General features: G+C 54.2%; 1 protein-coding gene across 1 annotated transcript; it reads left to right on the forward strand.

Moving 5' to 3' along the window:
• The first annotated feature begins 3,679 nt into the window (after positions 1–3,679).
• Positions 3,680–10,174, forward strand: LOC143167037 (opsin-5-like). The gene is made up of 5 exons (XM_076352032.1): positions 3,680–3,767; positions 5,407–5,569; positions 6,191–6,318; positions 8,272–8,600; positions 9,437–10,174. Exons 1-5 carry the CDS (start codon positions 3,680–3,682, stop codon positions 9,989–9,991), a joined length of 1,263 nt encoding a protein of 420 aa, XP_076208147.1. The 3' UTR covers positions 9,992–10,174.
• The last annotated feature ends 4,108 nt before the right edge of the window (positions 10,175–14,282 follow it).

The following is a 14,282-nucleotide window of genomic DNA, read 5'->3' on the forward strand; positions in this document are numbered from 1 at the left end:
TTCAACATCAACCTGTAAATGAAAGCCTGCAAGCAGGTGACGAGCTGAGCAAGCTGAGTTACTCTGGGATGCTTTTAGTGTGGTGCAAGTGCAGAAAGATCAGGCAGTGAATTGCTTCCCTGGGTATCCAGTGCAGGCTGAGGACTGGCGTGCAGCATCCCAAGTTAATATTAGCTGGGATAATTTTCTGCCTAAACCCTTTTCCCTCTAAGCAGAGCTCAGGGTGGATCTTGGCCCTTTGCTGCTCAGACTCCAACCTTGCGTGCCCTGGTAATTATGTTGTGTAGGCATTTACGGGGATGGCCAGGGAGTTTGCAGTCTGCCCAGAGCAGCTAGAAGGCCTAAGCGAGCAGATGGAGGTTACAGTGACTTCTTGTAACCTTCTCATGAGCAGCATCTGCTGCTGTGGGGCCATGCTGACAGGGCTTGGTTCTCCGCATTGTGACCAGGCAAGATGAACAGGGAGAGGGTAGGAAGGGTGTAAAGCAAGTACCTTGTGAATTATGTTTGCTAAGAAAAGCAAATTGATGCAGCTGAAATATATCATGCAAATGAAGACATTCAAATGTGTTAGAGCGGTCCAAGGCTACCCCAGTGCCAAAGCAGAACTGAGAGAGGAACGTCCACCAGCCAGGAAAGCATAAAGAAAAGCAGATCAGGGGAGCGTGCACCTGCAAAGTGTGTGCTGGGCTGGCAAGAAGTCCTCCAAGTCAAGTTGCTGCTCTGACACCAACACTATATTATTTAAAGTAGGAAGCCTCTAAGATGCAAATGTTAATATTTTCCTTACATATTTTAGCAGGCAATTATTAAAAGGTGATGAATTTTTAAGGCTGAACATCAAAACTGCGTGTGCATAAATACAAGTAATGATGTATGAGAAGTTGCCTTACTGTGTTTGTACGTACTGGTAACAAGATAGGGGACATTGGATGTGTTCAAGTAGCAAACTGGCTGTGTGGCTGTCAGCCCGCCTGGGCAATCACACTGCTTGGTGCTTTTTCCCATAGGTGCTTGCATATCAAACCCCAAGGGCTAGCAGCCTCTTCCAAGCCGGCAGATAATAGCTGGAGTTTAGTTTCTTGGTAAAGCACACGCTGATGTTAAATGAATGCTTTGTTTTGCACAACAAAAGATTGGAAAAATCCCAGGTGTGGTGGTTATCTCTCCGAAGTGAAAGATTGTGGCAGGAAACTTTTTTGTACTAGGAAACCCAAACAGAAGTGGTTAGACCTCCTGGCTGTGTGTGTTTGCCTTCACGATGTCCATACAGTGCCACAGACCAGACTTTCCAGACCCAGGCAGGAGGATGGGGCATTTCAAACCAGTGCAGTATCTCTTTCTCATTACCAAAAGCCAGTAAGTGAGTTGGGGAAGGAGGCAAGTGTGCTGCACAGCTTCCTGAGAGCCTCTGTCAGTTTAGCAGGGTGATGTAAATGGAGCTTAATTTAAAATCACATTTGCCTCAAGCTGTCAAACCAGTAACCTGGACAAAAAATGTCTCAAGGATGTGGGAGTCTGCCAGCAGCGCAAGGGCTTTGGCCATGTTTACTAGAGCGAGCCAAAACCTGGCTTGCTGTTGCTCCTTCTGCCTTCAGTGGATGACACCTCTTTCTGCGTAGCACACACTTGCCGGGACTGTTTTGCACAGACCAGTTCTCTTGCTTTCCACCTTCTCTGTTCATAAGGGGAGCAGGAACCATCCAGAGAGGCCAGAAGTTCAACAGAGTGAATTGAGAACCGTGGATGACCATTGCAGCTCCCATTAACTAAATTAACCAGCATCCTGCCTGGCCTGCAGAGGCAACACCATCATACTCATGGTATGTAGGCACCGACCATAAAAATATTTGATTGCTTAACATCAGATGCTTGAGATAGGCTCACTGAAAAGTAGCAAGTGGGACTATGTGAGCTGTAAACATCCCATAGGTTGTGAGCCCACCTAACCCAAGAAAGCCATGAAGTAGGCCACAGGAACCATGGTCCACCAGTATTTGGCTGTATGGGCCAGTAACACCGAGAATGAAGAACTATTGGCAGGATCTCTTGGCAGTTTAACACCAATTAGTGTCTTAAAATAAATTTACACTGAAAGCTAATTTACTCCTTATTTCGAGTAACTGGCTCCATCTGTCTGAATGCAGCCGTGGATGTGAGGCGGGCATTTTCACCCGGGTACAGGTAACAAGGGTAGTTGCTCTGTTTGTGAAGTCCATGTCAGCAAAACTCATGGAAAGAAAGGCTCCGTCTCCCAGGGCTCTTGGCCCGTTCGATAGCTCCCAAGCCGCCTCACAGCAGTTAGAGGTCAGGTAGGGATCTGTGCTGGGGATATTATTTTTATTCACCTCCTCCCCATAAGGCCAAATCTCTTCCCTGTTCCAGCTCGCAGCATGGCCCCGTGAAGCCTAGGCTATGGGGCAGGAATAAGCAGCCTGTTGGCACTTGTGAGGGTTAAACCATGCCCAGGCTGGCCCCAGCTGCCTTCCCCTCCCCGGCAGGGCACTGTTTTCAGTTCTCCCGCAGCATGCAGGTAGGGACCTTGGGGAAGGAGGCAGGAATACTGCATGCATTAAACATCCCACCAAGCAAGCTAACAGCTATCGAAACATAAAATTAAACCATTATTTTCTCTCACCCCCTCTCTTTTTTTTTTTTCTTCACCTGAACAAAATATTTTTCCATTTATTTGTTATCAGTGAAGGGAGTGAATATCCTGAAACGCGTCTGCTGTTCTGCTCTACTACCCCCTATTAACGTTCTAAGCACTTGGGAACCTTTGGCTCGGCTGCACGAAGTAACAGGGAAACTAATTAGGCCAATAAAACTCAATGATTGAGTCAGGCACCCCAAGAAAGGGAATGACTTTTTACTACTTTTTTTTTTTTTTTTATTAATACATGTGTTCACCCTCAAGTTCTTCACCGCCTGCACTGCTGGCAGCACGGATCAGATCTAGTTACAGCTGAGAAGGAAGGTCCCAGGCAGGCGCAGTGATGATCGGGGTGACAATTCCTTTCTGTTCCCAGCTGTGGGGTGTCCTGGGCAGGGGTTTGATGGACAGCTTGTTGCAAGTCCCCTTGTCTGCACAGGCCCTTCTTGGCACATGCAGTGCACATCTCACAGTGGAGGCAATAAAAGTGCCACCAGGATGGCACATGAACAGGTCTTGGCTGCATCGCAAGGGCAGTTTGGGCCAAGTCTGTCTGCTGGTGTGGACACAGGGACAGGCAGAGGCACGTGAAGGACGGGGCAAGCCTGGAGGAGGTGGGGGACTTTGCAGAACACGAAGCCTCCAGCTCCAAGCAGCCGGTGCCCGTGTCCAAACACGCAGCGCCTGCTGCAGTCAGCACATGGCTGAGACTTGCAAAGAAAATTTAGATCCAAAGACTAATGCTAATCAGTAAAATCTGTAATTGAAGAAATGGTAATCAAGTGAGATTACCAGCCTGATCCTATTATCGGCCCCCTGCCCAGCCGGTTAGGTCAGTGCTGCACACAGCGTTAATGAAGCCACCTCCCGCAGTGGCGGGGCCGGGGGGGTTGTACGCTGCCGGCTTGGTTGTAGCACCGGGCCAGGAGCGTGTCGCAGAGCTGTCCTCCCTGGGAACCGAGGAAGCCGAGCAGTCCTTCATTAGCCAAAATTCACTCTCACTTGTATTTGTATCTTGCTTTGCAGATGGGAAATGCGTCCAACGCCTCAGTGTTCATCTCCACCTTATCGGAGAGAGAAGACCTGATTTTTGGCACGCTCTATTTAGTCTTTGGTAAGGAACGACAGGCTGTTATACCTGCGTCTGCTGCGGGCAGCCCAGGTGCCTGCTTGCCTGCCAGAGACATTCAGGCCTTTTGCAGTCACTGATACTTCCAGAAGTGTTCAGTCATTACCAGAATAATCAAACTGGCCCTTCCCATGTTATCCCTCCCACGTTACTCAAAAGGATGATCTGGCCAAAGCTTGGTGACTGCACTCCCCTCTCAGGGGAGCTGCAAGTACCAGTTATGTTTTTAAATATTTGGAAAGTTGAAGAACAACCTTTGAGGAACGTGCTGTAACTCCTACTGCAGCCACCCGATGTGAGACGGATAGGGACTCTGTCAGCATTGCCAGCTTCATGACTATTGAAGGGGATTTGGACCTCCAGCTGGCCCTTGCTTTCCGCAGAAGATGCCGGTGAATGTCCTGCGATTTGGAGTCAGTGGCACTGAAAAGCCAGCAGGCACAACTTGAGGGGCTGGGACGTGCTCTGAGGTGGCCTAGACCTGGTTGGTGTGGGCCAGAAGTGAATGATGGGCAGAGAAAAGCCTTCGAATTTTCTGAGCCCTGAGCACGTTGTCTCCCAAACGCTAGAAGCTTTTCATGCCTGCGAGCATGGGGAACCCAAGGGATGCTTATGCCACTGGGACTGCCAGCAGTCCTATAGGCACCTACAGCTCCTAGGAGTTAGTAAAGCTAATCAAATGTACTTAGTACAGATGTGAGACTAGCTCTGTGGGAAAAACGCCTCGTGAGGCTGGGAACAAGGACAAACATCTCAGCACTCTACCCTCCAGCAACTCCAAAGCCTCCAAGCCCTGGATTTGGCCAGGTCTTGCGTGGGAATCCTGTTCCTGAGAGGAACTTTAGTGTTGGCCGTTCAGCGGCTTTGGAAGCTGGTTCTTACCATAATATTTAATTTACAGCCTAATCCATTAGGGAGAAACTCTCATCCTACCCAACCTGCCCCATGAGCAGCAAAGATTCCCCTTCTGAGGACACTGAAACCTCTTTTCAATGAAAGCACAATTTTGTAATTAAAAAAAGAGAGGAAGCCCTTGTTATACAATTTTAATCACTACTGTTGTTTTAAATACACTAATAGCAAACAAAGAGCCATCTTTTGTTTAGTCTGGATTTTCCTTGATCTCCATAATGCCTTTCTTCTTGTTTATTTTGTTACCATGATATTGGACAACACAGACTCACAGGAGTGACATTGCCAGGAAGAAATTAAAAAGGCGAAGGGGCCCAGCTCCTTGGCCTCACATCAGAAGAGCAATCGCACAAAGCTCCCGTTATTTATCTAGCTGGAAGGAAGCACCTCCCTTGCTCCTTCCAGCTGGAAGAAGTGAGTCTGGCCAGATTCTGCACCCGGAGCCCACTGCAGTCTCATCCCACCACTGCCCTCCTACCAAATGCCTCTGTAGGATCTCAGGAAGGGGAAGGGATCAAATTCAATGTAAAGCAGCTCCAGATGTGCTCACAGAGCTCTGCAGGTCCTGCTCAACCCACTCCGGAGAGGGAAGCCTGGAGCCCTTTTCACCCTCTGTAGACATCTTGGTGTTTGCTTCCAAACATCTCAAGATGATCTTGGCTCCTTTCCCAGCTCTGTTACATACAGCACTGTTCCTCTGCCTTCTCTGCAGGCATCGTGTCCCTCTCTGGGAACTCGCTGCTTCTGCTGGTGGCCTATCGGAAGAGGTCCATGCTGAAGCCTGCCGAGTTCTTCATTGTCAACCTGGCCATCAGTGACCTGAGCATGACGGTGACGCTCTTCCCCTTGGCCACCTCATCCTTCTTTGCACACAGGTACCTTGTGGAAGCGGCTCTGCGCTGGCCAATGGCCCTGGGTGCAGTTTGCAAACCTTGTCTTGAAATGGGGAGATCCCTGACAGGGGTCTGGAGGGACCCAAGGAGTCAGTCTGGTGGCACTGGGCCGCTGTGTAACCTCACAGACATCCACCCCACAGCAGGGGTGGCTTGCTGTTCCCTGTCCCTCCGGTTTATCAAACAGACTTGCTGTAAAAGGGGTTTGGTGGTGGGTTTCCGAGCTGGCACCCACATGTCACAGGCATTGCAGTGGTGTGCGCCGGCGTGGATCAGGGCAGCTCCCGCGGCTCCATCTGTGCCTGTCACTGGGATGCTCAGGGAACAAATTAGGGGCAAGATCATGCCCATGTTTCCTTGGGCAATCAGGTGCTGGTATCCGTGCAGCCCATTGCAGCCGCTCCATGCATGGACAGCTTTGTTTCTGGTGTGGGACCAGCAGCTGAGGCCTCACCGCCAGGAGAGCGGCTGGAAAATACCCAGCCTTCCTCCAGAGCAGGGACCACGGAGACAATTCCCGTCCAGCCGAGTGGCAGGGGCTGTCAGCCAGCCGCCCCGGGCAGAGGGGAAGGGCTGGGTTTACCCGCAGGCTTTCCCTTGCAGGTGGCTGTTCAACCAGGCGGTGTGCACCCTCTATGCCTTCTGCGGCGTCTTGTTTGGGCTGTGCAGCCTCACCAGCCTGACGGTGCTCAGCACTGTTTGCTGCCTGAAGGTCTGTTACCCAGCATATGGTAGGTGCTGGGATGCATTATCTGATCTATACTTACACCCCTCTCTGTTAACATAACCCTTTTACTTCCTTCTCTTATGGGCCAGATCCACCTCTTCTGGGAAAGCTTTGCCCCAGGGCTACCTATTCCCAGTGAACACACCGGCGCAGCAGACGCTGAAGGCTTTCATCACTTGTGTATTCACTCCCCTCCACCTGCATGGGGCTATGGAGCCCTGGCACCCTGTGCCCATGACCTGTGCATGCATCTCAGCCGTCCCTGCCTCCAGAGCCTGCTTCACTCTAGGGCTCAGGAGCATCATCCAGAAAAGTATCAAAGCGTTGTCCTCCCTCTGCAGGAAAGTCCCAGCTGCTGTATCGCAGCAGGTCACAGGGTTTCAAACATCCATACACAGACTTGAGCTTAGGCCAGAGCAGACTCTGCATCTGGGAAGCCACAAGCTCTGACAGTGCAAGGAAGAGCCGCTTTCCCTTGTCCCTGGTGGGAGAGCTATAGGCCAAATGTATTTAATAATTCACTGAAATAATTAATACAGGAGGGCTGGGTTTGCAGTGTTGTAGCTCACTTCTGTAGCCCTGTTTTCACCCGGACTTCCTCTGCAGTGCTAATGTGAACGTTTGCAGCTCTAAGCTTGGGCACCAGCTCTTTGTAGAGCGCATGCGCTGCAGAGAGCACCTGAGGAAGCGAGGGGACCCAGGGATGTCCCCTACACATTTGCAGCTCCTCCTGTTTGGAGTTGCTTCTTAATTTCCTCAGCTCAGCTGCTAATCCTCCATCTAGCATGTATCTTCAGAAAAGACTTTGGATTCAAGTCCAAAAAAAGAAATAAAATGGGAAATCAAAGATATTAGTTTGATTCGCAGACCAGCACCCCAGGATGCATCCTCATCCCCTCTCCCGTGGCTTGCTGCCCATCTGCCCCGAGCCTGTGGCTGTTGCCAACCGCCAACGTGCTTTGTCCCCAGCAGCTGACGGTGCCTCAAGGACAATGCTGGAGCAGAGTCACCTTGGTTATGTGCCAGCACAACAGCTCAGGAGATCACTAAAAAGGTGGAAGGAAAGATAAAGATAGAAGTTGGCTGTTAAAAGGCAGCCCAGGTACCAATGGCTTTTCCCTGTGCAGGTTCTGCTCTCTAGATGAGCCAGTGCTTGGCACGTTGAGCTTTTCTCCCCATTACACCCCGGCCCATTTTCCGTGAGGAAGTGGCTAATCTCAATGTGCTTTTAATTGCTTAGTTTCAAAGAAAAATGTTACTCCTATGTATGGCTGAAGATTTAGCACTTTATACTGAGCTCTTAGAAGATCAGGGACTTTTAGATTTGGTGGGGGATGGGACAAAAAGAAAAAAACCCACCTCCCTCAGTGCTTCAGTCTGCCAGAGAGGAAAAGGTCCTTCAAATGACAGCGTCCAGAATGGCTTTGAGCAGTCCTGGAGCCAGCTCTCCCTGCCCTGTGTTCAGGCTGCTGCAGCCACGCAGCCTGCCTCCCTCCCCCCCCCAGCTGCCCGTGGGGCCGTGGGTGCAGCCGTATCCCTGTGGGGCCACGGGTGCAGCATCCCCCCGCCATGCCACAGCAGCCACACGACCTCCCAGCAATTCCTCCCAAAGCCGAGAGAGTGCACTGCTGATCCTGCCACTTGCTGCCCAGATTGGGGCAAACCCTTACGTTTCTCTTGGCTCCTTGCTCTGGCCGCCCGCCCAAGGGGACAGGAGGATGCCCGTGTGTCCCGGGGCCCGGGGGTGAGCGCTGGTGCGGCTCTGCCCGCTCCATGGCTGCAGTGCTGCCATGCTGTGCACAGCAGCTCCTGCTCTGCCCAGGCGGCCCCGGCCGTCTCCCAGGGCGGCTGGCCTCATCCCCAGCGCTGGAGGTGTGGGCAGCTCGGGGTCACAGCCCCTCTTTCCGCTCCCCCTTGCCCGTGGGAAACCATCCTCACCCTGATCCCTCTGCTGCAGGCAACAAGTTCTCGCCCTGCCATGCCGGAGTGCTCCTGCTGTGCGTCTGGGCATACGCCCTGATGTTTGCCACGGCCCCCTTGGCTGAGTGGGGCAGCTACGGCCCCGAGCCCTACGGGACAGCCTGCTGCATCACGTGGAAAGCCTCAAGCAGGGAGGCCACGCTCTACATCCTCGCCCTCTTCATCTTCTGCTACCTTCTCCCCTGCCTCCTCATCCTCGTCTCCTACTCGCTGATCCTCTGGACGGTGCGGGTGTCCTGGAGAGCCGTCAGGCAGCACACGTCCCCCCAGCGCAGAGCCCGCAGCGTGCACAGCCTGGTCGTGAAGGTAGGGGAGGGCTCGGGGCAGTGCGGGGTCTCAGGGTGCCCCCTGCCCCAGCCCACCGCCCCATGGGCAAACGTGGCAGAACCCCTTCTGCCAGCCAGCGGTGTCTGCTGCTCCTGATGAATTCTCCAGGTGTTTGTATCAGTGTGGGTAATAACACATTTCTCCTCGTTTAAAGCCATCAGGTGGAGGAGTTTTCATTTTAAATTACACTGGAAAAGATCATAAAAGGAGCATGCATGAGTCATTGTTCCCCAGACTACAAGCTAATACTCTAATTTACCAAGGATATGTAAAAAAGAAAAGTGGATACCCTTTAAAAAAAAAAAAAAAGAAAGAAAACAGCTTGCAAGCCTGGCCTTGAAGGAAGCGTTCGTGTCTGCTTAGAGGAACGGGGGTCTGAGCATGGCCTGTTTCCAGAGCCTCTCGGTCAGTCTGCACCCCGGCACACAGATTGCCGGAGGGATTTTGAGCGCTGCCAAAAGGCTGTTGGAGTCCGATGCTGGCCTGGTCCCAGCCGGGTCATTGTGTGCTTCGTGCCTGTCTGCCGCGGCGGGCTGAGGCAGTTCCCGAGTTTCCCAGGTGAGACGGGTGTGAGTCACCCGAAGCGAGTGCAGGTTTATACACCCGTGCTGGGACGTGCTGAGTTGCTGCCCTGATGTCTGACACCCCAGTGCTGCAGTGGGGTGGGTCCAGAAGGCTGAGCACCTTTCCCTGGGGATGTGACCGACTGCTCGGGGTCCCGTTGCACACGGCTGAGTTTTGTGGGGGCGGGTCAGCATCCCACATGTGCCGCAGGAGGCTCATGGCACCGCCATCTCCATCTCCTTCTCTTCCAGCTGAGCATTGCCGTGTGCCTGGGGTTTCTGGCTGCCTGGACCCCTTACGCCGTCATTGCCCTGTGCGCAGTCTTTGGTGACGCCAGCCAGGTGCCGGCACTGGCCTTTGTGCTGTCAGCCGTCTTTGCCAAGTCCTCGACGCTCTACAACCCCCTGGTGTACCTGCTCTTCAAACCCAACTTCCAGAAGTTCCTCTCCAAGGACGTGGTGCTCCTCCAGGCCATCCGCACCCTCCTCTGCTGCAGCTGCCCGAGCGCCGCGCTCCAGCCCTTCCCATCCTCGGGCATCGGTGACCACCCTGGGGCTTGCAGAAACTGCAATGACACTTTTGAGTGTTTCAGTAACTACCCCAAGTGCTACAAACTCCCCCAGGCACCTGGCAGCTCGCCCCGATGCGCTCCCCTGGCTATCCTGGCCGATGGAGCTGCTTGCCAGCCGGGGCTGAAGAGGACGGTGCAGGTGATGGTGCTTGTCACACGAAAAAGGTCGGGCCTGGGCGCTGCGAATGTGGTGGGGGAAGCCCTGCCATCGGATATCATGAAAGACCTTCTCTGAGCCCAGCCGTGCCCGGCTGTGTCCTACCAGCGCACTGGAAGACAAACCCAAACGCAACATTTCTCTCATCTACGTATCCGATGGGTCCCCAGCATGTTCTGCAGATGAAGTGACATGAAAATTTAAGACCAACCTTGCCTCCCCCTCTGGTTTGGCTCTTGCAACTCTGAGCCTAGTCTTTGTACTTGCAAAAAAAAAAAAAAAAAATAGACCCCAGTGCCTGAAATCTGCCCTGGGCGCAAGTCCAGGGCGCAGTTTCTCCTGCGGCTTGCTCTCGGGGCCCTTGGCCTTTTTTTTCCACCCTGGTGCTCTGATGACCAAGTAGGAACTTGGTTGTCTTAAGAAACTGTGCCTGGCAGGGAGGGCCAGGGGCCAGGAGGCCCCGAGAAGCATCCTGGCTCCCGCGCCACCTCCTGCAGCCCCCACTGACCATGTCCTTTCCCGTCGGGGAGCGGGACCACGCCGCTCAGCTACCTCACTTGGGATTATGAAGCATCTTTATATACCTCTCAAGAGACTACTCTCTGTGCAGGCTGGGTTACCCCACTCCCTCGATTTGAACGCAAACCCACCACCGTCCTATAGATCGAAATGGGAGCTTGTCTTTAGAGTAAGGATTTGGGGTTAAAATAATCCCGGTGTGAGTAATAGCAGTCCCAGGTCATGCTCTCCAGGCAGGGAATGGCGAATCTGTGGCTGAGCACCATCCTGGAGACAGGGCTGTGGCCGTAGGGTGTCTCCCGGCGGCTGGGATGATGGGGCAGCTCATGGCATCTGCGCTGCTGCGCAGGGGAGCAGCTGCCTGGGCGACAGCATCCCACAGGCTTGTCGTCGGCATTTGGAGATCAGTGCGGGCAGCTCACCCACGGGAAGAGTCTGGGACGAAAAGGACCGAGAAGCTGTGAAAGGGCCCGATGCAAAGCCACAATAGAAAAGTCCCCAGGTTATCCGCTGTGGCAGACGCAGGGCAGGCTGGCAGCTGTCTCTCTCCAGTAGCATGCTGGCAGCCCCGCGCTGCAGCTCACCTGGGGCTGAGCTCGGAGGCTCCCCATCCCACCCCCCGGCACCGAGCTGCTCGTGTGCCCAGCCTTGGGCACGGCGGGAGCTGGTTTTGCTTTGCAGGGTGTGAGTAACACGGCCAGGGTGCTGAGAGAGGTTGGTTATGCCCCAAAAAATTCAAAGATGCATTCAAGGTGATGAGAAAAGTCAGTAGCAGAAGTGGGAAACGTGCTGCCCTCAGGCACCCAGCCAGCCAGCTACTCGTGGGAGCGCTTTACGTTGTCACTGGTTAACGAACAAAACCGCGCCACAACCCATCGCCAGAGCTGCGGCATTAAATCATGGACGTGCTAAATGGGAACCGTGAACTGTTTTCTGTACTGAGCGCTGGGAAGCAGCCGCTGCCCCCGATGCTGTCGCTGGCTGTGCTCTGCCCGCCAGCCCTGCCTGCCAGCTCTGCGGGCCAGCCGCCCTGCCTGTAAGCTGACCCCGAGCTCTCCTTCTTCCCTCTGCTCCCCAGATACAGATATTGCTATTTTTAGCAGTCCCTCCCAGAACCGGGATGTATCACTGCCTTTTCTTAGCAGCAGCCTCTCTTCCGAGGGCACGGAGTGCTTCACGAAAGACCCGCTAGCTGCAGGGGTGCGCAGAAATACAGGGGAGCGGGTGTGCTCCCCGGGGGAGCAGACGGCAAGTGCCCACCACCGGTCATTTAAGCAACCCAGGCATTAAAAACAGGAGCTGGGCTTTTTGGCCTCGATGTTATGGCCCAGTTCCACTGTAGGTGGCAAAAGGGGCCAGTGCGAGCTCTGCGGCGGGGAAAGCGGTTGCTGCGTGCGTGCAGAGGCACCCAGCGAAGGGTGCTGGGGCGTGGGCGGTCCTGCCCCTGCTTTCTGTGTGTGCCATCATTACCGGCTGCTGCTGCACAGCTCTGATTAGCGCACGACAGCATGGCAGTCGTGGCACTTGCTTTCGTCCCTTGGTCATTTCCACTTAGCCACTTTAATTAGCAGTTTCCCCGTGACAGGAGAGGGTCACCGATACCTCTGGGGTGCACTTGCATCCTCCCGGGATGGTTTTGCCCACGTGTGATACCTGCAGTGCAGACGGTTGGGGCAGGGCAGGGTTTATGCACAAGAGCCAAGTAATAACTGAAAAGCCACACAGGGAGCGACACTCCTGCCTTCGCTTCCTACTCCTGCTATGCAAAAAACCCCCACCCAACCCAAAGATGTGCAATATTTGCAAAACGCTGCAAACAAACAAAGAAAAATCAGGGCAGCCAGTGAAGAAAGAGGACAAAGTTTCCAGCGTGGGTGCAGGTTTCTAGGAGGGCCAGTCACCGCCCGGCCCAGGGCACAGTTGCTTGGCCCCTTCCCACCCCACAGCTCGGGGCACTGCTCCCCGTGCCCCGTCCCAGGCACTCCGGCACACGAGGGAATCACAAGCACTTGGTGTCTCTGCTGACTAGTCATCGTGTTCCAGAAATTGTACATTTTTCAAGTAAATTCACTCATGCAAAACTGGCATTCGACTTGGTTCAGTTATGTGTTAGCGGCCGTGTTCCGGGATAAATGAAAATATCGCTGCTGTGCCTGCCGCTGCGCGTGGCCGGGGCAGGAGAGCGTGGGCAGGTTTTGGTCCTGTGGGTGAGCGATTGCAGAGGCAGGGCACGGCCCGTTGGCCGGGGCACAGGGACTTGGGGCAAGCAAAGCTCTCCCTCCTCAGCAGCCGAGCCTTCCTCCCGCCGGGGTGAAGCAGTGATGGTGCAGCCGGCGGGGATGTGGCCCTGCTGCACCGCTCCGTGCTGGGGCACCCGTGCCCGTGGGCTGGGCTGCACCACTTGAGCTGCCACCTCGGCCAAGCCCCAGCTGTACCCGCTGCCCATCGCTGCCCCGGGAGGAGAGGAGCCTCCGGAAAGGTGCAAGGGGCTGATTTCCCACCAGAGGACATGAACACGAAGGGCTGCTGCCATCTCCTGGGGGCTCTCGGGGCATGGCCACCCTGGGACAGGTTGGGGGGCCGAGGACGTGACCCTGGCCGGGCCGGCGCTTTGGCCTGTGATGGGCTTGGGGACACGGCATGGTCCAGCCACTGGTGCAGGTGGGTCCCTGCTTTGCTTACCAACCGCCCAGCCTGCTGCTTTGTCCCCCGCTAGCTAAAAAATACTGTGGTCCAGAAATCATCTGAAGGAGGTAGGAAAAAAAAATCTGCAAATCCCCCAGGTCCTTCATTACCCCAGGAAAACCCCAGATCAGCATCTGCATCTTTAGTTTGGCGTGAGAATGCGTTATATCGAGAACACCTAATACTGACTGTACTTTAATCTACATTCAGATGAGACACTCCTGCTGCTGGGGAGCCCAGGCAGCGGCACTGCAGCCACTTAGCAAAATCCAGATCAATTTAATTAACTCTGCACTGTGGCCAGGCCAAACAGCAGGTCCAGGGTCCCTCCCTGGCAGGACCCAGGGCTGCCATGACCCAGGTACTCCTACCTGCCAGGCTGGACCCAGCCCCCGGGGAATGGCAGGGCTGGTGCTGCTTTAATCAGTGTCCCCAGCTGGGAATAGTGCCATCAGCTGCCACCAATTACCTGAGGATAAGAGCCCCCACACACACACACACCCCCCCACACACAAGGGCAGCTGCTGTGGTGACTGCTGGTGGGGTGAGCCCGGGGCTTTGAGGAGGATGGTGGCTTTGCCCCTTGGGGCCGAGGTAAGGTCTGCGCCAGCCGCTGCGGTCGGGCAGGGTTTGGGAGGTGGTTGCCGTTTGTGAGAACCGATTTTTTTAGCTTTTGGTGCTGCTGCAGCCTGGTCCCTGGTTCTGGGCCAGGTGGGAAGGGGGTTTGGGGGCTGCTCAGTGGGAGCCTGGCCCTGGTGTAGGGGACAAGCCAGGGCTGCCTTGGTTTGGGTTTGGTGCCTAGGCAGACAGACGTGCTATGGTTGCTGGGTTTCCCACCCAGTGCTGGCCAAGTGAGAGCACTTGTGCCTTTTCTCGTTTCAAATAGCCGTTATATTCCAAGTTCAATCAACCTCTTGAGGTTGAAGATGCTGAGGCAAGTGCAGACACGTATGCTTCATTGATCTATACATAAGCAATATATAGTTAACGAAAGCCCAGCGTGAGCCAGAAAACCTGCAGTGAGAAATCTTTCTCAAGGAGAGAGATTCCTTCCCAAAGGCAAGCTGGCAGAGGCCAGTTACAACCATATGGCAGTTTCAAAGGTAGTTGGCCCATTGTGGGATTATTTTCTGCCCAAATCTCCCATGATTTCACATCCCTCAGT

This window comes from Aptenodytes patagonicus, chromosome 14, assembly GCF_965638725.1.
Source record: "Aptenodytes patagonicus chromosome 14, bAptPat1.pri.cur, whole genome shotgun sequence".
Classification (NCBI taxonomy): domain Eukaryota; kingdom Metazoa; phylum Chordata; class Aves; order Sphenisciformes; family Spheniscidae; genus Aptenodytes; species Aptenodytes patagonicus.

Excerpts from the sequence above, each read along its gene's own strand:
- LOC143167037 (XM_076352032.1), top strand. The coding sequence starts at position 3,680 with ATGGGAAATGCGTCCAACGCCTCAGTGTTCATCTCCACCTTATCGGAG. Across the intron at positions 5,570-6,190 it reads TCATCCTTCTTTGCACACAG|GTGGCTGTTCAACCAGGCGG; the intron begins GTACCTTGTGGA and ends TTTCCCTTGCAG. Across the intron at positions 8,601-9,436 it reads TGCACAGCCTGGTCGTGAAG|CTGAGCATTGCCGTGTGCCT; the intron begins GTAGGGGAGGGC and ends CTTCTCTTCCAG.